General features: G+C 53.9%; 1 protein-coding gene across 1 annotated transcript in view; it reads right to left on the reverse strand.

The window, feature by feature from the left end:
• Positions 1 to 1,793: 1,793 nt before the first annotated feature.
• Positions 1,794 to 24,244, reverse strand: part of DKK3 (dickkopf WNT signaling pathway inhibitor 3) — a 45,912-nt gene continuing 23,461 nt past the window's right edge. Inside the window, exons 5-8 of the mRNA XM_047693035.1 lie at positions 5,470 to 5,562; positions 4,150 to 4,294; positions 3,034 to 3,190; positions 1,794 to 2,157 (exon numbers count right to left, since the gene is read on the reverse strand). Of these exons, the coding sequence (XP_047548991.1) occupies positions 1,938 to 2,157; positions 3,034 to 3,190; positions 4,150 to 4,294; positions 5,470 to 5,562 (615 nt within the window). The 3' untranslated portion in view covers positions 1,794 to 1,937. The remainder of the gene's footprint in view (positions 2,158 to 3,033; positions 3,191 to 4,149; positions 4,295 to 5,469; positions 5,563 to 24,244) is intronic.

The following is a 24,244-nucleotide window of genomic DNA, read 5'->3' on the forward strand; positions in this document are numbered from 1 at the left end:
ATATAGGTAGACTGCCTACTCTGGCGCCTGCCACCCAGCTGACCTTAATATATAGTAGTTTTATTATTACAGCCCCTGAAGATCTGTGTTACGGTTCAGAACCGCATTTGAATAAAAAGAGTCAGGGGCGCCTGGGTGGCTCAGTCGTTAAGCGTCTGCCTTCAGCTCAGGTCAGGATCCCAGGGGCTTGGCCCCAAGCCCTGCATCAGGCTCCCTGCTCAGTGAGTCTGCTTCTCCCTCTGCCTCTCCCCCTAGTCATGGTCTTTCTCTCTCAAATAAATCTTTTTTTTTTTATGAGTCCTATACATTCCATTCACTCTTTCAGAAGACACTGAAGTATTCACACTCTTAACACTAATCCCTGACAAAAATGGTTAGCATTTCTAAAATATTTTGGTGCTATAACAGGTATGCTTCACTTGTCTGGAAAATTCACTTATGTGGCAGAGTTTTTTGGTGTTGTTTTTTTTTTAAACGATGCGGTTCATTTCCATTTTATTTTTTCTGGATAAAAGTGCTATTTATTCAAAGTCAAAAGGAAAAAAGACATCCAAGAAACTACAAAGGAGTAGTTTAAGTGATTTATGCTTGATTTTTTAAATGCAACATAGGTGTTTATACATAATTTAAAACTCAAAGAAAGCATGCTTATACAATCGTGTGCAATTTTAAAATTTAATAACTCTGGATGAATACATGATGGAAACAGTCCATGGCACCTGAAAATATCATTTACAGAATAGCATACAGTCCAGTGCTCTCTCAGCTTGGATATTACAACCATATTTCATAGAGCCTTGCTTTGTTTGATTCTCTCCATGTGGTTGATAACGGTCTTCAGTTGCTCGTAAGTGATTTTGCAAATTTCATTTATAATCTTGGCCCTACCATGATTTAAGTACTGTTTCTGGCAAGTTAACGTATATATTCTGCACCATTCATGTACTTTCCAAGTCACTAACATAACTGCCATAGGGGGACAATGTCAATACCATTCATTTCTCTGCTGGAATTAATGACCACCCCCACACCAGGAAGAATGCTATGTCTAACAGTACAAGTTTAATCTTAACAGTGAACTAGATTGACCTTAATTCCAGATATGCCTCAAAAGAAAAATTCCCATCCATCCTCCTTTTAGAGGGTACTTTAGGTGGCATTGGGCTAGCAAGGAGGGACAGGGAAAGCATGCACATGGACCCACACCTGGGAGCAATCATGCTCTGGTCTCCACTAGCTGTGTGACTCGGGCAAGCAACCTGATGCCCCTGAGACGCCAAGATGCTGACAAATGGGGAGACCGCCACCCTCCCTGCCAGACTGTGGTGAAGGGTCTGAAACTGCTACCCTGGCACAGAGGCAGGAGCCGAGGAATTACTGCTGACAGGACAGGGATGCACGTGACACGGAGTGAGCAGAAAACGTCACCCGCAGCAGTAGAAGGCACAGCTTGCCTGTGCCCATGGGAAGAAATACACGGAAAATTCCTTTGTTACATTTCGCCAGGTTTATGTTGGCAAAGCAGGGCACTCTCCTCCACATGTAAGAGAGTCCACATTTCCCCAAAACCCATCACAGGGACATCAGCATCCTTTTCCGTCCCCTCCCCTCCTCCAATTCTCAAGGTGATGTAGAAAAAAAGGAAATGTGCCAGGTGCCAGCCAGCAGAGGCCGAGTGGCCCATACTCTGGACCAGTGTAGCAGCCCCCCACCCTCCCACACACCCCCGTGGTCCCCAGGCACCGGGACTGTGATGGACGGCGCACAGTCCAGGGAGCTGGACAAACGCACAGCTCCTTGTTTTAAGCCAGAGGGAAAATGTACTGGGAAGAGGCCATGGAAAAAAGCCCAGTAAGCCCACACCTAGAGGACACAGCTGGGGAAATAAATTAGCTATTTCTATCGCATGTCTACCCGCGCACAGAGCAGGCCTCCGTCTAAATCTCCTCTCCTTCCAGCAGCTCAGAGGCAGCCCCAGGCTCCCCGAGCGCCATCTCCACGGACAGGCTCCTCTCCAGGTTCTCCAGCTCCTGGCGCACCTCTTCAATGAAGCTGCCGTCCTGGTACTCGTCGGGGGCCTCTCTGGGCACCAGGCTGTCTCCGGCGTCGGCATGGCTCCCTGGGAAGGCCGGCTGGCACACGTACACCAGGCTATGGCTGGGGCGACACGGGGGCTGGGCTCAGCTGCGAGGAGAGCTGACGCGGGGCTCTCGACGTTGGGGGGGGCCGTGCCAGAAAACGGCCCTGGCACTGAGCTCACCTTCGTACCTCCTCTAATGCCTCAACGGGGTCTTCCCTCCCTGTCCACATCTCACCTTAGGAAAGTCTGCTGAGGGAGGGTCACTTTCCGAGGGGCGGCTCCCCCACCTCCCGCAGAGGCCTGTCCCGGAGACTCTCGGGGGCAGGCCCTGGGCACTGTGGGGCCCGAGGGCTTAGGGCAGCGCATAGCCCCTCTCAGCCACCGGCCCGCCTGCCAGATCTGCTGCTCCCGTGGGGAGCCGCAGGCCTCATGAGGCAGGGCCAGGGGAGTCCTCTTGTCTGCCCAACCACCCCAGATTCTGGGGGGTGGTGGGGAGAGTAGTGCCGGCAGGGAGGCCACACCTAGATGCTTCATGGTCTCTCAGCAGCTAGGACACTATGAGTGGTGCCCCATTCGGAGGGCCCACTCTCCTGGTCTCCCTCCTCACTCACCTCTGCCAGCTCTTCCTCAGTTTGTCCTTCACTGTGAAGGGCCTGGGCTCCCGCCTCAGCCCCCAGCTCTTCTGCCTCTATACCCCGTCCCTGGGTCACCTACTCATAAGGCTTCAACTGCCATGCAGACAGCTCCAGATCTGTACCCCCAGCCACAGCTTCTCATGAGCCCCAGACGGACGGACAGGACTGCTGGGAGACTCTCCACCTGGATGACCCAAGGACACCACCACTTAAATCTGTGGGAAACTAAACCCACATCACTCCTCAGCTCCTGAGATCCCACTGGGTGGCCCCTGCTCTGCTCTTGACCTCCGACGGGGAGGGCAGGCAGGGCCTCACCTGTGGGGCTGGCAGAGAAGGCCGCTGGCACACGGGCATCGGTCCAAAGCTCCATCAGGCTCTAACTCCCAGGTGATGAGGTCCAGAAGCCGGCTGGCGGGGTCATGGCACAGCTCACCCTCCACAGGCAGGGGTGTGCACACAGGAAACAGCAGACCTGGGACCAGGGCAGAGTCATTCCCTGCGTGCCCAGCATCGAGCAGGGAGGCACCACGGAAAGGAGCAGAGAAATGGGGGGCAGCCCCGACCTTCCACCCTCAACCACAAAGCGGAGATTAAAACTGAAGAGGTGGGATGGGAAGAAACAATGGCAGGACGGGCTCCAGAGGGCTGGGCCAGTTAGGGAGGACCGCATGGGGACGCAGACTTATGCTGGATTTTAAGGTCAAAGGTCTGGAGAAATTGAGAGTGTAGGAAAGGCCCTTGGGGCTGGGGCCCGGGCCAATAAAGGAAGGCCTGGGTTGGGCGTGGTGGGAAAGGCTGGGAGCCCTGGAGAGAGAGGGCGGACAGATAGGCTGCAGCTGGCCTTGAAAGGCAAACTGAGGAGTCTAACTGATGAGACAGAACAGAGCGACCCCAGCTGCCAGAAGAGCCCCACTGAGAGCTGACTTTGGGGAAAATGGCTGGGACAGCAGGGACCAGGTGGGCTGGGGCTGGCAGAGGCTAAACTGGGGAGGCAGCTACGGGAGAGGTTTTCAGAAACACGGCAGGAGGGGAGAGTGCCTGAGCAAGCTCCCCCAGAAGCAGCCATGAGAACGGAATGGGAATAGAAGGGGCCCACCCTCAGGAAAGAGGAGGGAGAGCTGGAGGGGTTGTTCAAATCCCACCCTTTGGGGCTGTTCCTCCTGCCCTGGAATCATGCATCCTGAAGGAAGTTTGAATTTTCTAGAAGTCAACAGGGGACAGAGAGAGAGAGACATGATGGTCCACTGCAGGTGGGGACCTGCCTCAGGCAGAGGTTCTAGGACCAGGACACACACTGAGCGGGCATCTGGGGGGCTGCCCAGGAGGTGGGACCCCAAAAAGCTGTGTTTGGCGTGGATGGGGCCCCAGGAAGCCTGGTATAGTGGAGCCTGGGACAGGGCTTGTCCCATACCCAGCGGAGAGCCCACCCACCTCTCTGGAAGGCACAGCATAGTCCGGGCTGGCAGTCCCTCTGATTGTCACAGATGGTCCCATTGCCCCCTTTGGTGGCTGTTTTGGTGCAGTGACCCCAGACGCACAGCTGGTCTCCACAGCACTCACTGTCCCGAGTACAGAGCTGCAGAGAGGTGGGCAAACACTAGCAGGCCAGCTCCTGTACCGGAGAGACCCCAGCCTGCGCCCACTCCGAGCCCTAAAAGCCTGAATATGCCACGGCGGGGGGGGGGGGGTAAAGCACACACTCTCCTCACACTGGGGTAGCATGGGGGCAACTGAGGGCTTGGTTTGTGGGGCTCTTAGTGGAAGTCACGGAGGCAGAGATGGGAGTGGTCAGAACACTGGAAAAAAGCACCTGAGAGGGACTCTGTACACCTGGGTCTTCCTATGCAACTTGAGATTTTGCATAGGATGCAGTGTGTCCTGCAGACGACCCCCCAGACTGGTGCCTTGTCTCCTTTCTATTAGCTCCCTAGGTCAGGATGGAAGGTGGCTCCCGGCTCACAGATGCAGGCAGCAGCCAGATTTGGGAGCTAACTCAAGGCCCAAGTGTGGAGGCCTTGTGGGTGGGGCGGGCCCATGGGTGCCTCCGCTGGGACCCCGCGGTGGCACTCAGACATGGCGGATGTGGGGGACAACGGCAGCTGCCTAATCACAGGTGGCACCGGACAGGGGAGTGAGAAGCCCTGTTTTCCACACTTATGATATGTTCTTGTCTTCTTCATGAAAAAGGATAAGAGAAGTTGATGTGCCCTTATGGCTTTGTCCAAAATATCTGTTGGGTGGAGGGAGTTTCCGCTTCCCTGGCTTCGTGCTTCCCTGTGAAGTGTCTATTAGGGCCATACTCTGGCTTCTTCCCAGCTTGCCTTCTGCCTTCTCTGGGCAGAGTGGAAGATCTGGAGGGTGGGAGTGGGGACTGCAGTAGTGTCATGGGCTGTATCTCTGGGGATGGGTCTATCCCAGGGGAAGGAAGGGGGTGGGGCTCTGCCTTCCCTCCTTCCCCCTCTCCCTCCGTCCTCCATGAGGCAGGCCATGAAGTTAGGGACCATGCGGCAGGGGAGGATGTCAGTGGGTCTGCAGATGGCTTCCTAGTCCCTTTAGGAGTTGGCCCCATTGGGCACCATGGAGAGGCCCTTCCCAGCATGGACATGGTTAAGGGCCCCACCGAAGTCTTCTGGAAGCCCAACTGAGAACCATAGGGCTGCTGGCCTTCTCCCCCAAGTCCTCTTCTCTGGGACGCAGCCCAGCCCCCAGAGTCCCTCTGCTGCAGCCGCAGAGGCCTCTAGGCACACTCACTGTCTGCGGGTCCCGGCAGGGCTGGCAGGTGTACTCGAAGCTGGCGAACTGGCAGTACCTGGTGGGCCCGCAGTCCTCATCAATGATGCACTCCTGAGGAGAGGGAGGGAGCCGCGTCATCCGTGGGCGGTGGAGCTGAGCCCACAGTGCCCTGGAAGGGCAAAGCCCCTTCATCCCAGGCCCCACAGGCTCTGGGGGCTCCAGAGGGGCTCCAGAGAGTCTCCAGACTCCCCTCACTCCAGAGCCCAGCTGGCTCCCACTGCTCAGCTTCTGCACCCTCCCGGCCAGGAGGCCCTCGCCCACACAGCTCGCCCGGGCGTCTGCCCTCCGGGCTGCCGCCCCAGTTCACACAATGGCATCTGTGTGCAGCGCCCCTCCGACCACCACACACACACACACATCCAGGGCGGGGAGCGCAGAGACACGGGCCCAGTCTCCAAGCAGAGCAGATGGAGTTCATAAACGCTAATGAGTTCCAGTCCTGGGACGGCTACACAGGAGGAGCGGGAGCCCAGGCTGTTGATCAGGAAGGAAAGGGCCAATCAGGGCTCCCTGGGGCCCCTCCTCTGAGTCCGGGTCCGGGTCTGGGTCTGCCAGGCAAAGGCAGCTGCTGGCTTCGGCAGGGGGGAGGGAGGGGTGCGGCTGGCATGGGTGCTGCGGCCCAGGTGCCCATCAGGCTGGAGAAATGGAGGAGAGAGGGAGGCCCCGGGAAGGTCTGGTGTAGGAAAGAGTCCCCATACCCCAAATTAGCCATACCATGTTGGGGGTCCCCTTAGCCTCTCTGAGCCTCCATTTCTAGGTTAGCGACAGGAGAAAGTAATCTCTCCCTACAGCCTGTTGGGCAGAGTCATGAGATAGATCCCTCCCACCCCCGTGCCCCCCTCCCCTGGGGCTGCTCCACAGGTCACTGGTGGTGGTGGGTCTTGTCATGGCCTCAACACAGCAAGGTGGGGCAGCTCAGCGAGAGGGGCCCTTCCTCTCAAAAGGAGGGGTAAATGCTTGTCTTGTTCCCATACCAGCAACCTGAAAATGCTCAGCCAGGGGCAGAGGGAGGCACTTTCAGTCTGACTCCAGAGCCCATCATGGCTTGAGAAGTCCACGGTGCAGTAAGTAAGCCATAAGACCATCACGCCCTCTGGACACACTCAAGTCAGCCAGTTCAGCTGGGAGAATCCAGGTCCAGACACTTCTTCCAAAGCAGAAAAGCAAGAGCATGGGGTGGGAGGGAAGGAGGAGGGCCAGCGGACACTGAGGAGTTTCTCTGAATCTGGCCATATCTTCAAGCACTCGGATGTAAACATAAATATGAAGAAGTCCTTGCCCTCAAGAATTTATAACTCAGCTGAAAACAACAACAACAAAAAGGCAATCTAATAGAAAAGGAGACAAAAGACTTGAACAGACAACTTAGGATAATAGAAACCATTCCACCTCTTCACACAGAAAAAGATGTTTAACCTCACAATTAATTGACAAAATGCAACTTAAAAGAGCAGGATACCCTGTTTTCATGTAGAGAGGACACCAGTAAAAAAGGTTAATACCATCTGGAGTGGGCAGAGAAGTGCCCACCCCCAGAATGTCCACATCCTACTCCCTACTCCCGGACCCCGTGGACGCACCAGGCTACAAGGTAGCGGGAAATTCAGGTCACAGGGGGAAGTTGGGATGCTAGTCAGCTGCCCTGATGATAAGGAGAGAATCCTAGTTATCCAGGTGAGCCCAGGGTAACTGCAAGAGGTTCTGAAATTGGGAGGGGGTGCAGAAGAGGCAGTGTCGGAGAGATGCCTGGTTTCCCTGGTTTTTGTTTTTTTTTAAAGGCTTATTTATTTGAGACAGAGTGCACACATGCACGCGTGCACAGGAGTGGGGGGAGGGGCAGAGGGAGAGGACGAGAGGATCTCAAGCGGACTCCTCGCTGAGCAGAGCCTGCCGTGGGGCTCACCTTCACAACTCCGAGATCAGGACCTGAGCTGAAACCAAGAGTTGGATGCTCCCCTAGCTGAGCCACGCAGGCGCCCTCAGACTTTGTCGGTTGTGAAGGTGGGAGGGGCCACGGGCTAAGGAAGAATCTCTCCCGGAGCCTAGCAGTCCTACTGACACTCTCGTTTCAGATTTCAGCCCAGCGAAGACCCGCGTTGGACTTCTGACCTCCAGAACTGTAAGACGACCAATTTGTGTCGTTTTAAAGCCACTAAATTCATGGTAGCTTGTTACAGAAGTACAAGGACACTAATATAATATCCAGTATTGGTAGGGAATTGAGGAAAGAGGCATTGCCACATGCTTTGGGGGTAATTAAAACTGAACAAGATGCTTTTGTGGGCAATTCATCAGAATCTACCCCAAAATTTTATCTTATTTTTTTTTAAAGTTTTTTTTTTAAAGATTTTATTTATTTATTTGACAGAGAGAGACACACAGCAAGAGAGGGGACACAAGCAAGGAGAAGAGGAGAGGGAGAAGGAGGCTCCCGGCTGAGCAGAGAGCCCGATGCGGGGCTTGATCCCAGGACCCTGAGATCATGACCTGAGCTGAAGGCAGACGCTCAACCGACTGAGCCACCCAGGCGCCCCTACCCCAAAATTTTAATTTGTATCTCCTTTGACCCTGTCATTTCCTGTCCAGGTGACATTTTGGGCAAATATCAGAGTACAGATATGTTTAAGGCTGTATTGTTGCTTTAACTGTAATCCAGAAATTGTGCAAAGGCCCAACAAGAGGGAACAGATTCAATGTATATACATGGTCACTTCCCAGGGAAATGCCATGGGCAGACATGAAAAAGAATGAAGTAGTTCTTTACAGTGTACTGTTTACAATACCTCAGTAAATAAAACAAGCAAGTGGAGGACCAAGAGACTCCCACTTGTGTAAAGCAGGGTGACTCTGTGTGATCTGTGTCTGCGCCCAGCATGGTACCTGGTGTCTAGGGGGCACACGAGAGTTAAGTGTGGGATGGATGAAATCACTCATAAGTTACCATGGCAATCTGGCTAATAAAATGCTGATCGTTAGCAAGGATTTGGGAACCCAAGCAAAAAAAGCCTACACCTTCCATTAATTTGACTTCTCATTTCCCAAGAATCCTATAGACATTGGCATTTTCACTATATACTTTCACTATATGCTTCCTTTTCCAGATCTTAAATTTTAAAAAATAGGAGCTAAGACCCCTTAGGCACCAATCCCTGCGAGGCACTGCTGTTTACCATTCTCAGACACGAGGAGGGCACATTCATCCTTTGGGATTTCCTCCTTCCCCTCATGACAAAGCATTCCGTGCAAAGCCCCAGTGAAGCCATTCAGTTTCTTCGAGGTATGAGAACATTTTTGGCACAGAACCTTGCCAAACACTTTTGAAAAGTCTCAGTAAGCTAAAACCCTCAGCCTCCTCTGCTGACATCTTTTTTTTTTTTTTTTAATTTACTTGACAGAGAGAGAGAGATCACAAGCAGGCAGAGAGGCAGGAAGAGAGAGAGGGAGAAGCAGGCTCCCTGTCAAGCAGAGAGCCCGATGCGGGCCTCAATCCCAAGGACCCTGAGATCATGACCTGAAGCAAACGCAGAGGCTTAACCCACTGAGCCACCCAGGTGCCCCTGCTCACATGTTTTTGCTGACTACTGGAGCTCGGGGATGTCAGTCAGCTCCACATGACTGTTCCTGGAGAAAGCCCGGGGCTTTTGTTCTAATCGTCGGCCAGCCTATTGGTTGTGGATGTTGTTTGTGGAGGCCAAGAAAAACAAGGCTGTACCCACCTCGAGTCTAGCCCTGACATAAGTACAGCCATCTTGACCAAGCAAAGGCTGGCACCTTGCACCCCCTCTCCACTGCTCCCCTCCCCTCGGTAGTATGTGTGACATTCCTCAGTCACCCCTGGCTGCCCTAAAAGAAAAACAAATAGTTAACTTGCAGAGATCACAGTCCTGCAAGACAGAAGTCTCCCTTAGTTTACAAATGTCCTTGAGATTTACAACAAAGAAGCTGTCTTAACAATAACCCAATTTCCAGAGGCAAATAACTCAGTTCCCCAAGCCCTAATGTGGCCCTCCCCACCATAAAACTGAAGGAGGCTGAGGCAGAAGGAAATGTAAATAAAGTTTAATTTCTTCTAAACCTAAATCTCACTAACAAGGACACTTGATAGGAGAAATGTGAAACTTTATCTCTAAACCTCCAAAATAGTGTCAGCGATCATTCCCAAGCATATGACCCACTGATACACATCTAAAGGGTCTAATGAGAAGATTTTTATTACTAGTAATAAATAACCTTTCTCCCAACAATATCTAGCCCCTCAAGGTCCTGGAGACCTTGCTTCCAAAATTCCTTAGAGACTAACATCATCCCCTTTGTCCTTGCCCACTCCTACTCTGCCTTTAAAAACTCTGACTATAGGGGTGCCTGGGTGGCTCAGTGGGTTAGGCCGCTGCCTTCGGCTCAGGTCATGATCCCAGGGTCCTGGGATCGAGCCCCAAGTCTGGCTCTCTGCTCCGCAGGGAGCCTGCTTCCTCCCTTCTCTCTCTCTCTCTCTCTCTGCCTGCCTCTCTGTCTACTTGTGATCTCTGTCAAATAAATAAAATCTTGAAAAAAAACAAAACAAAACAAAACCAACAAAAAAAAACCTCTGACTATAGTCTGGTTCGGTGTCCAGGTCCCTACTCCGCTGTGTCAGGTATACTTGGGCCCAAGCTTAAGCTTGCTGAATAAACCCTCGTGCGTTTATATCAGTGTTGGCTTGGTGGTCTCTTGGACACGAAAACTCGGGCATAACAGATGTGTCCCCTCAGTATCCCCAACAACTGTTCTTTAAGAACCATCATCACTGACTTTGTTACTTAATAGCTGTGTGACCTTGGGATATACTGATTCAGCCTCTTTGGAAAATGAGGGGCGGCGCCTGGGGTCGGGGGCTCCGCTGGTTAAGCGTCTAACTCTTGATTTTGACTCAGGTCATGATCTCAGGGGTCGGGCGATGGAGCCCTGGATTGAGCCTAGCGTGGGGCCTGCTTAAGATTCTCTCTCCTTCTCCCTCTGCCCAACCCCTCCCACCCTGGCTCATGCTTTCTCTTAAAAAAAAAAAAAATGAGGGCGATAACAGGACGGACTTCAGAGCACTGCTGTGTTGAGTTAGTGCTCTGTGGAGGGGGGCCATAGTAAGAGAAAACCTTATGCCCACAGAGCAGCCCTGCCAGGGACCAGCTTACCAGCAGAAGGGCTGTCTAAACTGGGGGACGTCTGCACCGGCAGCTCTGTCTCTATCCCTGGCCACACGAAGGGATTTCATATCTAGTCCTGACTGATCTCTATCCAGAGAGGGTCAGATCGATGGGCAGTGGCCTGTAAGCCCAACTGGAGTGAAGTTCCTGGAGCAGCGTGGCCTCTCCTTGTAGGACAAACGGGCTTCCATATGACCAGGCTGTTAGTGTTGGGTCTCCTCACTCCTCACTCTCCTCACTCCTTAATCGCAGGAGACAAGGTCCCACCTTTCCTCGCGTTAGAGACCTTGGGGACAGGTCAGGTCCTCCTACGGTAAACAGAATGGAGTAGGCGGGGCGGGGGGACATGGGTTGATGCCTCCCAAGCAGAGCCAGGCTCGGAGCTGAGAAAGCCAGGATTTTGCTCTGCTCAGTAATTCTGGCTTTTCTTACCTGCTCCCATCTGGGCTGGTGTTTCACAGGGGCCTCGGAACCCAGCTGAGCCCAGGATGGCTGCTTCCCTCTCTAAAGGACCTCGGAGACCATGAGGCCTGGTAAGAGGGGCCCCATACTGCACCGAGGCAAAACTAAAGACACGGCCCAGTGCAAACTGCAGGGGTCATGGGGGATGAGACGCCAGACTGCATGCCCGTCCTGGAGAGCCAAACGGCCACACCGCGACCCATGGCGTCCTGACACAGCCTTGGTATGGATGCCCCGACACACATGTTCTCCCTAATCCCCTCCCCAGGGAGTGTCACCCCCACCTCCCAGATGAGGAACTGAGGTATATAGTGAAGGATCTGCCATCACCCAGCTTCGAGGTGGAGTCGGGGGTTCAACCCTAAAGGCCGGCTCTTCCCATCTCCTGAGAAGATCATCATTTTTCTCCTCCTTCAGCACTGCCTAGTCTCCTGTCCCTCGGTCACAGCTTAGCAGAGCCTGCCTGGGACAAGGGTCGCAGACCCCATACAGTCCCAGTGGCAAGAGGCAGGAACACAGGGCCAAGGCCATGGCCCCTGGGCATCGTGGCTTCAGTGTCCCTCAGGACCAGGCTTCAGGCCTCCTCTCCAGTCCTGGCAGCTCCCTGCTGGTGCTGCTCCTCCCTCCACCCTGCTGGGGAAGTCTGACAAACAGCCTAGACGGAAGCCATTCAGAGGATCTGTTCTTTGTTGTCTGGAGGAGGAGGAAGCTATATTTAGAAAGCTCTGGCCAGAGGCCCTGTGGGGCTCCATTCAGAGCTGGGCGAGGTGGGGCTGGCAATCTGGCAGGATGCGGGCCTGGAAACAGCCCTGGGGCTCTGACACCATCATGAAATAGTGGAAAATGGCAATGGTGCTGTTCTGCATCTTTGATTTTCCAGTTCAGAGCTCATCAGAGGAGCCCAGAGCAGTGGGGAGAACGTAGCACATGAGCCCTGGCAGGCTTCCCTGGGCATCCGTGTGGGGCAAGCGGCACACTCGTGCTCCCACACTAGGCTCTGTCATGCTGGCCGGGGCACTGCCCACACTCCTTGGGAGCCCTGGGCTGTCTCGTTCTCGTGAGGCCCCACAGAGGGGGCCACCTAGGTAGACCCTGCCTGGGCCAGGGCCATCCATGGTGTTCACTCGAGCCCAAGGCTCTGGATAGGACACATGAAATGGAGTCCCAGGGGGTCTCCACCAACTGAAACTCTCTTGCCCTCCGAGCTCTGCACGCTACGGCCGGAGGGGAGAGGGCAGCAGTGGACGTTCAGAGAGCACCTACTGTCTATCTGCACTTGCTTGAGCTTTAATGGCTCCCCTGATCTGCACTGCGCCCACTACCGTGTCCCCCCGCACGCGTTTGGCACACAGCTGCCATTCAGGATAAGGGAGGAACGAACAGAGGAACTCTTTCAATCTCCACTTTGCGGAGAAGGAGGCTCGGAGCCCAAGGTCACTGAAGGAGTCTGAGACGCTAAGATGTAAACCCAGTCCCTCAGACTGCCCCCCCACCCCACACCAAGACTCACTCTTCCCACCACACTCACTGCCACCACATGCCCAGTGTGGGTTGAATTTATGCCTCGCAATCGTATGTTGAAGACCTAACCCCCGCTATCTCAGTGACCCTATTGGAAACAGGATTATTGTAGATGAATTACTAAGCTGAGGTTATTAGAGTGGGTGTGGTGTCCTTTAAAAAGGAAATTTGGGCACAGGTACATGGGGAGGAAGGACGATGTGAAGACAGAGCGAAGACAGCCATGTACAAGCCAAGGAGAAAGGCCTGCGTATTTCCTTCCCTCATGGCTCTCAGAAGCAACCACCCCTGCCAGCACCTGGATTCTGGACTCCGAGCCTCCAGAACCCTTCAGAGAAAACACATGAGTCATCCAGCCTGGGTCTTTGTTGCCTAAAGAATCGAATACTGGCCCTGCCCCCGCCCCCAGCAAGTCATGGCTCTCCTCTGGGATCTCCCACCACATTCAGCCCCTGGTCCCGAGCTTCAGCATCTCCCTGAGGAGACAGAGGAGGACGGCGGGGAGGCCCTGGCACCTTCTGATGGATGTTGAATCTCAGGGACCAGAACATGGTTTCCCGGCAGAGCTGCCCCATCAACCAGAAAGTTCTAGGCTCTGGTACCCCAGGCCCATTCTCTGGTTATTGAGGTTTGGGCGGACGGTCACTTTCTGGCCCTTAGCATGGGGTGGCCGTGCCCCTGAAGGATCCCAAGATGACAGATGGTACAATCTGTGAGATAAACAATGTCCCTCCCACACGTAGGGCTATTCTCTGTCCTCTGCACCTCCTGAGCTGAGATGTTCCCACAGAGAAGAGCAGACTGTGGGGAACAGTCGTCCTGATTTGCCCAGGACTGAGGGCTGCCCACCCGGGAAGGCCCTGGGCACCCAGGAGAGCTGTCCCCCCGTGGGACGCCTGCCACCCTCTCCGTGCACTCCCCACACTGCTGGCTTTCTCTGGTTTCCTCCACCCCCTGATGGGCCCCTGGTGCCAAGCATACCTGGAGCAGCATGATGGACAGACACAGGTTTGGGGCACACACCTGGGCTTGAATATGGGTTCACTCACAATCTGGGTGATCTCAGGCAAATGACCGAGCCTCTCTGTGCCTCAGTCTCCTTATCTGTAAAATGAGAACCTCCTGTGGCTATTGCACAGATTAGGAGGGGAGATCGGAACCTGTGCTTAGAACAGCACCTACCCCAGGACTTAGCCCCCAGGGTGCACCTCTATCTGCAGGGCTCACCTCCCCGCAGAAGCTTAGAGGTGCCCATGGAAAGGCTTGAACAACTTTCTAAGCTTAAGCTTGAACCAGTGCATTTGGTCCTTTTTTTTTTTTTTTTTTTAAGATTTTATTTACTCATTTGTCAGAGAGAGTGAGCACAAGCAGGGGGAGTGCCAGGCAGAGGGAGAAGCAGGCTCCCCGCTAACCAGGGAGTCCGATGCGGGACTCAATCCCAGAACCTTGGAATCATGACCTGAGTGGAAGGCAGATGCTTAACCAACTGATTTTGTCCTATTAGTGGAATACCATTTCTACTCAAAAGGCCCAGAATATGAGGTCTCAGCCAGGGTTCCTCACACATCCCCACAAAGGTCCTCCTGCTTCACCTGGAGCCCACTGCTATGGGGCAAGGCGGGAGGAGGACAGTCACGTAGAACTACAAGGAGGCCCAGGACTTAACAGCTGACCAAGGATGATAGGAGGTGTGCAAGGGAAAACAACACAATCACCCACGGGCGCTAGGCACCCTTGGTACCCACGATCTATCCTCGCTGCCTTCCAAACCGAACGAGAGGAGCCCCATTTCATAGACCAGGAAACCGTGGCAGTGACTCATCAGGGTCATGGAGAAGTGGCAAGGCCAGAGCTCAAGGCCAACCCAGTGCTCTACGGAGACGGGTCAGACCCCGGGGTGCATGCTTGCTGGGGGCCCAGGTGCTGCTTCTGCAGGAGGGCAGGGACCCCGAGGCTGGGCCTGGGCGCGAGGCTAGGAGAGGTGCTGAGAGAAAGCAGCAGGGAGCCTCCCCTTCATTCCACGAGATTTTTCAAGTCAGATTTTCCCTTCCTCAGCCTTTTTTTGACCTTAAAACCAGGCCAGTTGCAGGAACGTGTAAAATGCACATTTGTCTCGAACACAGCAGGGCAACCCCCCCTCCTGGATCCTGCACTGGAAACTTGCAGCCAGCTCGGGACAAGTGGGGGCCCCAAACCTCACCAGGAGTTCTGGCCCGACCCACAAAGCATACCTTGCCTTTTGGAAAAACCCAGGCAGGAGCCAGTATCTGATGTCTGCGGCAGCCCGGGTCCCCTGGGGCCCTTCCTGCCAATTCTTCCTTCCCCAGGCCACCCAGCCCATGAAAGAGGAATGTGCCCAGCCACCCCACCCCCTGAGCTGGGCTGGCACACCAGGTATGGAGAACACCCTCTCTGGACCCTTAAGTGCCAGGAGCCTTTGGGAAATAGCCTGGAGCTCTCCCTCTCCTCCTGCCCCTCCCCCCACTGCTGGTCCCTGCCCCACCACGACCCCGCCTGGGGACCCTCTGACAGCTGTCTCCCCATACCAACCTCCACACCACCCAGTGTCTTCAGGGCTGGAGACAGGGTGTTCCAGACAAAAGCCTGTTTCCTCCTCCAGGGATCCTGTCTTGCTGCCAGCCTGCAGAGCCGGCCAGCCCTACACTCAGAACTTCCCAGCACATTCTTTAGGCCTGAGTGAGGTTTCCCCTGTCAAAATCAGGCCCCTATTTAATTCCAAAGGAAACTTCTTCATGTGCCTGAGTCCTCACTAACTGAATGAGCACTGTCGCCCCACCGACGTTAGAAACAGTGTAGGGAGCCCTTTCCAGCCCACACCCCCCCATTTCCCTCACTGACAGAGGGGTGGAACCACTGGACTCTCGCCTGGGTCTGACCTTTGTCAAACCACACCGAGGACACAGCACTCCATCTGTACAAGACGCCTGCTGCTCAAGCCATCAGGAGCCTGCCAGGCACTTGGGGTCCCAGACCACCGACAATGTCACAACACCCAGTGCGGGAGCACCTCCAGTCTACCAGTATGAGGAAAGGACCCAGTCCTAACCACCCCCCCAACACACGCACACTGACTCCTTGTTGCAAACACGAGACCCCTTAGTTCTGGGGCCTCCCAGGAGGACTGCCAGAGTTAGCAAATAAGAACTCAAGATGCCCAGTGAAACGTGAACTTCAGATAAATGAATAGTATTTTGGAGAGTATACCCCAAATAGTGCATGGGACAGACTTATATTAAAAATTACTTTCTTATGATACAAAGCATGTCGTGTTTTATCTGCCAAACCTATCAGCAAGATTCAACAGGAGTGTTTCTTGGAAGACAGAGTGAGCTTGGCCTTGGGCAGGAGGCTGAAGAGGAAGGACTAGTGATCACAGAGATACCCATGAAGACAAGCCAGCAAGGACATCAGGGAGTCCACTCTGGACTCGGGGCCTTCAGCTGGGAGAAGACCCCTGGAGGGGGCCATGTGGGCAGGAACAGCTTCTGTACTTGGGGGACAGGCCTCTGGATTCCCTAGGATGATAATAACAAAACAGACCTAACAGTCAATGCTTCTGTCCTGTTTCCTGTCTGCCAGAGCTGTCCTACAACCGAAGCACTAATTCCTGGAATCTTCACAAGCCATCGAGAGAGGCACGGTTATTATTCCTTTCTATTTTATGGATGAGGAAACTGAAGGACAGAAAACTCAAGTAACTTGCCCAGAGTCACACAGCTTGTGAGCTGAAGAGCTGGGCTATGGACCCAGACCTGCTGGCTCCTAACGAGGTCAGATGGCCATCGGTGGGAGCCAGGATCGAGAAACTTGCCCGGAGCTGTCCTGTCCTACAGGGGCCTTGGCCTTCTCAGCCGGCCCTGCCCCCTGCCCATGAGCATGTCCCTGAGGGGTTAGAATAGCAGCGATGGAAGACAGAATCCTCAGTATTAGGAAAGGCACAAATTGTGCAAGTGAACCCTAACTTCCCCGACTGCTCAGTCTTCTCGCATCTACCGGGGAGCAGGGCCCACCTCTCCTCGTGCATTCCACCCTCAAGGAGCCCCATGGCCCCCAGGTCGGGGGAGTGGAGTATGGGCTGAGCCAGCCCTCCCAGGAGCAGCCGCTCTCAGTAGTGCTTTTTCTGTTCAGGCCCCGCACTCTGCCCAAGAAAGGTGGTGCCCGGCCTGTCCGAGGCCCCAAGGGGACTGTAGGAGAATTGCTTCCAGAGAGCTAGGTGCTTGCCAGGTTCTCAGGAACTGAATCTGGACTGGATCCCAGGAGGAGAGGCTGAAAGCCGGGGAGAAACAAAGCAGGCTTCACTCCCTCTCCAGCTCCTGCCCCTGTGCTGGCTCTGCTCCTGCCAGCACCTGGGAATTGGGAGAGAAGGGCTCGCTCTCAGACTCCCAGGTGGGGAAGGGCTTGGCCGGCCTCACAGAGGGCCCTTCCCCCACCCCACACTGAGGTCACACCTCACTCTTGGCATCACTGTGCTAGCAAAGACGCTGGTCACCAGCCTCTCCACCGGGCTCACAGCCTAAACTGTCTTCCTAAAACAGACCTGATTACGCACGTCCCTAATCATAATTATCCTGAAAGCTCTAATAGTGGAACCCTCCAGAAAGCTGAGGTCCGGCTAATTCAATCAACACCTAATGGAGGAGACAGGAGGCCCTCCAGGCCCGGGAACAGCCCGACAGCCTCTGTGACACAAGCATAATAAAATAATGTGACAAGAGGGGAGTGAGTCAGAAAACAGGTGTGTCCCCCAATGACCTGGGCTCCAGGCAGTAGGGAGCTCTCTACTCTGGCTGCAGCAGGCAAAGCCTAGAACCAATGAATTGCCCCCATACAATATCCACTTCCCGTGGTATGAATTCTTCTGCAGCCAACTTCAGACCACCAACCTGGCTTCCCAGGACCCTGGCACCAGATAGGGGGTGTCCTGGATGGGGTCTTAACCGTTCTGCCACTGGAAAGGGGTGTTCCTCACTCTTGCAAATTAATAACCTTGCTTTTTGGTTTACCCATCAATGACGTCTAGATATAGTTGGCAAGAGGGTCAAGAATGTCCATTCTCTGGATCTACAGGGCTCAGGTGTCCTGGATTCTACCAAATTCACAAAAGTTTTGAGTCCCCACAAGACCTTCACCCTGAGGACACTCTACCTTGCAACTCAATCTCTTTCTACCTTTCCTGCCAACCATGACCTGGAGACCAAACTGGGCATGGCGTACAGAGCCTATAAATTCAGGTCAGCCTAAGAGGTCAGTTCCCACCTTGTTTTCCTATTGGATTTCCTCACCACCCCCCTAAGACTCAATCACAGTTTTTACTTCTAGAATGCCCTCACTGATTCATCTTTAAGGAGCAGCACAAACGTCTCCTCCTTAATGAGGCCCTCCCTGACTCTCCCCCTGGGCAGCTACACTTGTCTCCTTGGTGGCCCTAGCCCTCTGTATCCACCCCAGTAGAAGCTGGGTGAAGAGAGGTAGGCATTTGGGCTCAAAGGACGAAAGGAGGTTTATAAGACTTGTCAAGACCCACCATGTAGGGGCGCCTGGGTGGCTCAGTGGGTTAGAGCCTCTGCCTTCAGTTCAGGTCATGATCCCAGGGTCCTGGGATCGAGCCCCGCATCGGGCTTTCTGCTCAGCAGGGAGCCTGCTTCCTCCTCTTTCTCTGCCTGCCTCTCTGCCTACTTGTGATCTCTGTCAAATAAATAAATAAACAAAATCTTAAAAAAAAAAAAAAAAAAAGACCCACCATGTAAAAGCCAAGATTCAGGTTGGGGGGTGGGGGGACTATTCTCTCTGATGGGTAGGCTAAGGTGACCCTTGGCTGCTTGGTCATTGATGTCATCAGGCAGCCCAAGCTCAGTCCCCAAAGACCCCTGAGACCTGCATTTGAGGCCCTGGCATCTTCTCACCTAGAGCACTTAGAGCATCTTTGGACCCAGGGATTGTTTCTAGAAGTAAGGAGAAACTGGAAGGGCAGCGTATCCAACATCTCATCATCCCATCCTCACCCCCAGAGAGCACACAGCCTCTAGCGATAAGCTTAATTCAACTGAAGGTAGAGGGGGTGACAATGCATAGCTTTCAAGGTTGAGTCCTAAGGGGCAGTGTAGCTTCCGGTTGGCTCTTTCCATCTTGAGAGATCCTCCGAACCAGGCCTCCATGTTAGGAGGAAGCCAGGGCCGCATGGAGAGATGGGCAGCCTCAGCTAGGGTCCCAGGCAACAGCTGGATGCTGAGTGCAGAGACCCTAGATGGTTCTGGCCTTAGCCACTGAGTCACCCATGACTTCAAGTCTGAGCTCACAAACTGTGGAGCAAAGACGAAGCATTGCCACTGTACCTTTTCGAATTCCTGACACTTCATCCACGAGCCTAACATATGGTTGCTCTGCACCACTGAGTGTGGGGGAAGAGTTAACTAGAGTGGTGTTGCCCAGAGTTGCCAGTGCCTCTGCCGGGCCCGCTCCTCTGTGGGTAGGCCACTAAGAAGCACGGCAGGTTGGGGGCCTCAGCGATCTCGAGACGCCACTCAGAGCCAGGCTGCCAGTTCCACAGGCATCTGCTTCTTTGCCCTAGAGCTTGGTGGCTGCTGGTGTGACCCCTTCATCTCCACCTTGGCCCTCTCTGGCCTCGGCCACACTACAGCCTCTGTGGCCTTTGGCTGCCCTACAGGCCAAGCAGGTTTGGTGCCATTTTCCTTGGCTGGATGACTCCACTCGCAGTTTAAAAGTCCAGCAGAGAGACACCTGGGTGGCAGAGTGGGTTAAAGCCTCTGCCTTCGGCTCAGGTCATGATCCCAGGGTTCTGGGATCGAGCCCCACATCGGGCTCTCTCCTCAGCAGGGAGCCTGCTTCCCTTCCTCTCCCTCTGCCTGTGTCTCTACTGACTTGTGATCTCTGTCTTTCAAATAAATAAATAAAATCTTTAAAAAAAATAAAAATAAAAGTACAGCAGAGCTAGCATTTCTAGGAATTCAAGTGATTTTCCATAATACCAATCTGTGTTGATGTTGAGTCTCTGGAGTTGCCTGCTGGGGGCACCCCCTGTGATCCTGATTGGTCTCTGAGAGATAGGACACCCCCAACCCAAATCTTGACCCCCTGGTGCTAGAAGAGAGATCCATGGTGAGGGTCTTTATGCTTTCTGTCTTTTAAAACCAATGTTCTGGGCAATGAATGGCGGGTGTCCAAAGCAACATCTGGGCAGTGATGGCGGGCCCTTCAGGGTCGTGCGGTGTCTGAGAACCCAAGAGCGCCCCTTAACTATGATGTGTCAGGAGCCTGGAAGGAGATACAGAATTGTGACCATCCTCGTAAGGGGGAGAGGGATCAGGGATAGCGCAGGTAGGTCTCCTAGGAGATGGCTCCAGGAAGCCATGACACAAATGCCTATGGGAGGGCATGTCTTGCAAGGTTCCTGTTTCTCACAGGCTTTTCACCACTGGTCTGAAGGGAAGGTTGCAGCTGCTTCAGGCTTCCTGGCCTCTCCTCTACAAACTCAGCTACCTCAGGCAAATCTCCATGGCCTTCCTCTTCCTCCTTACCTAGTTCTGAACTGATGCTGCTGTCTGGTTCCCACACGGCCTCCCTCTGTCTCCCGTTCTGTCAGGCCTCGGCCACTTTTTGTGACACAGGCAACCAGAATCAGATCTCTCCTTGGTGCTGGCATCCGTCCCCGATGAATAACGTTCAGCCTTGGAGGACAGCAGAGTTGTAGCCTGGGACGTGTGTCCTGGGCCTTTACACTTGTGTGATGAGAGGCGAGCACAGCCAGCGCCTCGGGTTGCAGACTGGGATGAAGCTCCCACACACCCATGGCGGGCGGGATCCCTCTTCCTCCCTCATCGGGGATGGATAGAGTTTCACAGTATTTACTCAGTTGGTATCTCGTGCACTCTTTTCATATGAGTCAGTGAGCTGACTCAGCCCAACCGAGTCCCTTCATAATGCTTTTCCTCTGCCTTGGGAAGAAAGTAGTAAATGATACCACCCTGAACGCGCCCGATCTCGTCTGATCTCGGAAGCTAAGCAGGGTCGGGCCTGGTTAGTACTTGGATGGGAGAAAGTAGTAAATGTGTCATGTCCCTTCTTAGCCCATGGAGAGGGTGTCTACACAGTATCTAGTTTCTCGGAGTCTGGTGTTCTGACACTCGGCCCTAGGCACACATACTGGAGAGAACTGTGGGGTGGTGAGGACGAACTCAGCTTTCTTCTCTTCTGGGCCAACCCAAAGACCTGGGGCTGGAGTCTTCAGCAGAACGGGTGAGGTCTTCTCTGAGAAACAACGGGCTCTGGGGGCTGGCAGGGGTCCTCCTGACAGGCTGAAGTTCTCCCACTGGACCTCTCTTCTGTATCCTCCAGCCAAGCCCTCAGTGAAAGAGGCTCAGAGGGAGACAGGGGTCAGGAGGTACTTCAAAAGGAAGTCCACCTGCGGAGCGGCGACAGAGGCCCCCAGCCTTCCCGGAGGGAGGCTGACCTCTGCCGGAGTCCTGAGCAGCAGGAGCCTACAGGCTTCCTTCCCATCTGGGCCACACCGGTGACAGCAGCAGATCTGGGTGCACCCGCACACTCCCCCATCTGAGACGGACCCCAGTCCCAGCACCTTCAAGAGCCCCACGATGTTGGAGACCAGGATCTGTTCAAACTTCAGGGTCCTGCGAATGGATCTTCATGGTCTTTAGGATTCAAGTTGCCTGAATGGAGGCTGGCATTACTCTGGGACTAGGGTCAAGTCCCAGTTACAGTGGCAGGGATTCCACTCAGGATTTGCCACAGATCCCCTTCAACAACCCCTCTGCCTGAGGGGCCATGTCTAAATCCAAATGACTCAGAGGTCCCAGCATGGGCACTGGTCACTGGCCTTTTTCAAAACAGAGGGGGTGCCTGGGTAGTAGGCTCAGTAGGCTCAGGTCCTGATCCCGGGGTCCTGAGATCCAGTCCTGCATCGGGCTCCCTGCTCAGTAGGGAGCCTGCTTCCCCCTTTCCCTCTGCCCATTTCCCCCTGTCCATTGCTCTCTTTCTCTAAAAAACAAAACACAAACAAAACAATAAAAAACCAGACGGTCTGCACCTTTTTCGTGCCATGGACTCTATGGGCAACTAAATGAAGCCTAAGGAACCTGGCTCAGAATAATGCCTTTAGATGAAGAGAGGAAACCACACAAGATTACAAAGAAAACAGACCAAAATACAATTACCAAAGTATTTTGAGACACAGTGTTAGAGCTCCTTTACTAACACACCCCACAGTGAGCTCCTTTACTAATGCACCCCACAGTGAGGCCAACCAGCAGGCCTGGGAATGAGCTAAACTTCTAAGCAGGGGTGAGTGCTGATGCTAGCTCCTGACCTCCGTGCCAGGACGAGAACAGGAGGCTGGAGTTGCTTACAAGGGCACCCTTAGTAACACTGCCTTGTTGCCTACGCCTGCTTGCCTGCTCAAGATTGAAAGAAACGCCACTTGTATTTCAAAGTTAGTGAAGACAAATGCAGATTTCTTTTCCACAAGTTCTATCCAGGTTAAGGAGGCGATTCTCATGCATATCCAAGCTGAAAAACCACAGCTTTGGTGCCTCCAATCTCGTGCCCTCTTTTAAAAATACCTCTCAAAGAATTCCTTCAACTTAAAAAAAAAAAAAAACCAGGATAAAAAGAAAATTGAAGGCAACATGAAACAAACACGAAGTTGTGTCAGTGCCTCCCACCCCCACCCCTGGTGTAGAAAAAAGTCACTTCCCCAGCCCTGTGCCAGGCGCTGGTTGGGGGAGCCAGCCGGGCATTTGCCCCGTGCCTTGAACACATTTCCAAACCCCGCAGTCCTGGCCTCTCTCCTGCCCTTAGCCAACGTCCTCTCTCCTCCTGCCACTACCCACAACGCTCTATCACTGCGAGGGCTATAGAAGGGGTTTGTGGGATCGTTAAACCGTCCAAGTTGAACCATTTCTGTTAATGAGCCTAGAAAAGGCCTTAATATGTTTCAGGTGTGGAAAACACAAGTGGCCACGTCTGCTGGTGCTTCTGGGTGGGATGGTGAGGAAAGGGAGAGCCGGAGCTGTGTGTACTGGCCTGTGGAAGGTGGTCCCGGCACACTCACGTCTCCTGCCCCAGACACCCCGGAGCCACTCATCCTCACAACGGGGCACTAGCCCTGAGGAGTCCAGCCAAGCTTAGAGCCAGGCCCTGGGCTCTGGAAGGACCCACTGCCCCCTGGGGAAGCTCCCCAGATCTGTTTCCCTCCTCGCTTCTCCTTTCTGGGGAAACCTGGGGAAGTCATTGACCATCACCAGCGACAGGAAGATGAAGAGGTAAGTGTGGCCCCTATCATGGCATGTGCCCAGCGCCCCATCCCTCTGGGTGACCCCCCCCACCTGACTCTTCTGTGATGTAGCATGGCACAGGAGGAGGCTAGGCTTTGGGGTAAAATGGACTTATTTCCAAATTCCAGCACCGCCACTTCCATGCTGTGTGACCTTGGCAGGTCACTCTGCACTTCCTTGACTTTATTTCTTAATTTATTTTTTTAAAAAATATTTTATTTATTTGAGAGAGAGAGAGAGTGCACACATGCATGAGTGGTGGTTGGTGGGGGGTGGCAGAGGGAGAAGCAGGCTCCGGCTGAGCAGGGGTCCTAAGACTCGGAAATCATGACCTGAATTGAAGGCAGATGCTTAACTGATGGAACCACCCTGTGCTTCTTTGTCTTTAAAACGGTGCCAGTATTCCCAGTTTTAGGCCTGTTTGGTAAGAATTTAAAAAAAGAGCTCATATGAAATGGTCGTACAGTACCTGGCACATAGTAGGCACTCAGTGAATATTTGTTTTCCCTCGTCCTCCAGATCTTAGCAAGGCTCTTGGCGGGGGGCGGGGGGGGGGGGGGGGGAGGAGCAGCTTTGCCAGGCAGGCACTGAGCAGGAATACAGGCCTTTCTGCTGCAGGGTGTGTGTTCTCTCTGGGGAAGGAGGTCCCTGTAGACATTGTCATGGGGGGGAGGGGGAAGGGCCCGGAAGCAGTGGAAAAAACCAAAGGGTGCTGGGTGGGGAAATTTGTGCCTGTGGGGCTGAGCCTACATCCCGTGGCTTCCAGGGCTTGAGATGGATGGAGGCTGCTGGCCTCCATGCACCTCGAGCCTCCCGGGGACCAAACGGCCTGGGTGCAGGCCCGCCACTGTCTTCCAGCCCCGACATTTTCCATCCTGACCACTACTCACAAGGCAGAGGCAGTGGGCTCTCCCTGCCCTTGGTGCCGGCTCCCTCTTCAGAGAGGCCCTGAAGTCAGGAGACCATGGAAAATTCGGGCTGTTTCCCTGGGGCTATATTTTCCATATCACATCACTGAGATGTGTCAGTGGCCAACTTCCTCAGATAGGGACACATGCCACCCACTTAAAATGCTTTTCTTCAGTGCTTTAGAATGATCGAGGGGCAGCGGGTCTCACACCGACGGGTGGCAATAACTAACGAGAGTGGGTGAGAGATTCCACCATTTCCTGAACACCCCTACTCTGCCCTCCTCTCCGCATGACCCCGGGGAGGCTCTGCCCTCCTCGGGAGGGAAAGGTTCCA

Source organism: Lutra lutra, chromosome 10, assembly GCF_902655055.1.
Source record: "Lutra lutra chromosome 10, mLutLut1.2, whole genome shotgun sequence".
Taxonomy (NCBI): Eukaryota; Metazoa; Chordata; class Mammalia; order Carnivora; family Mustelidae; genus Lutra; species Lutra lutra.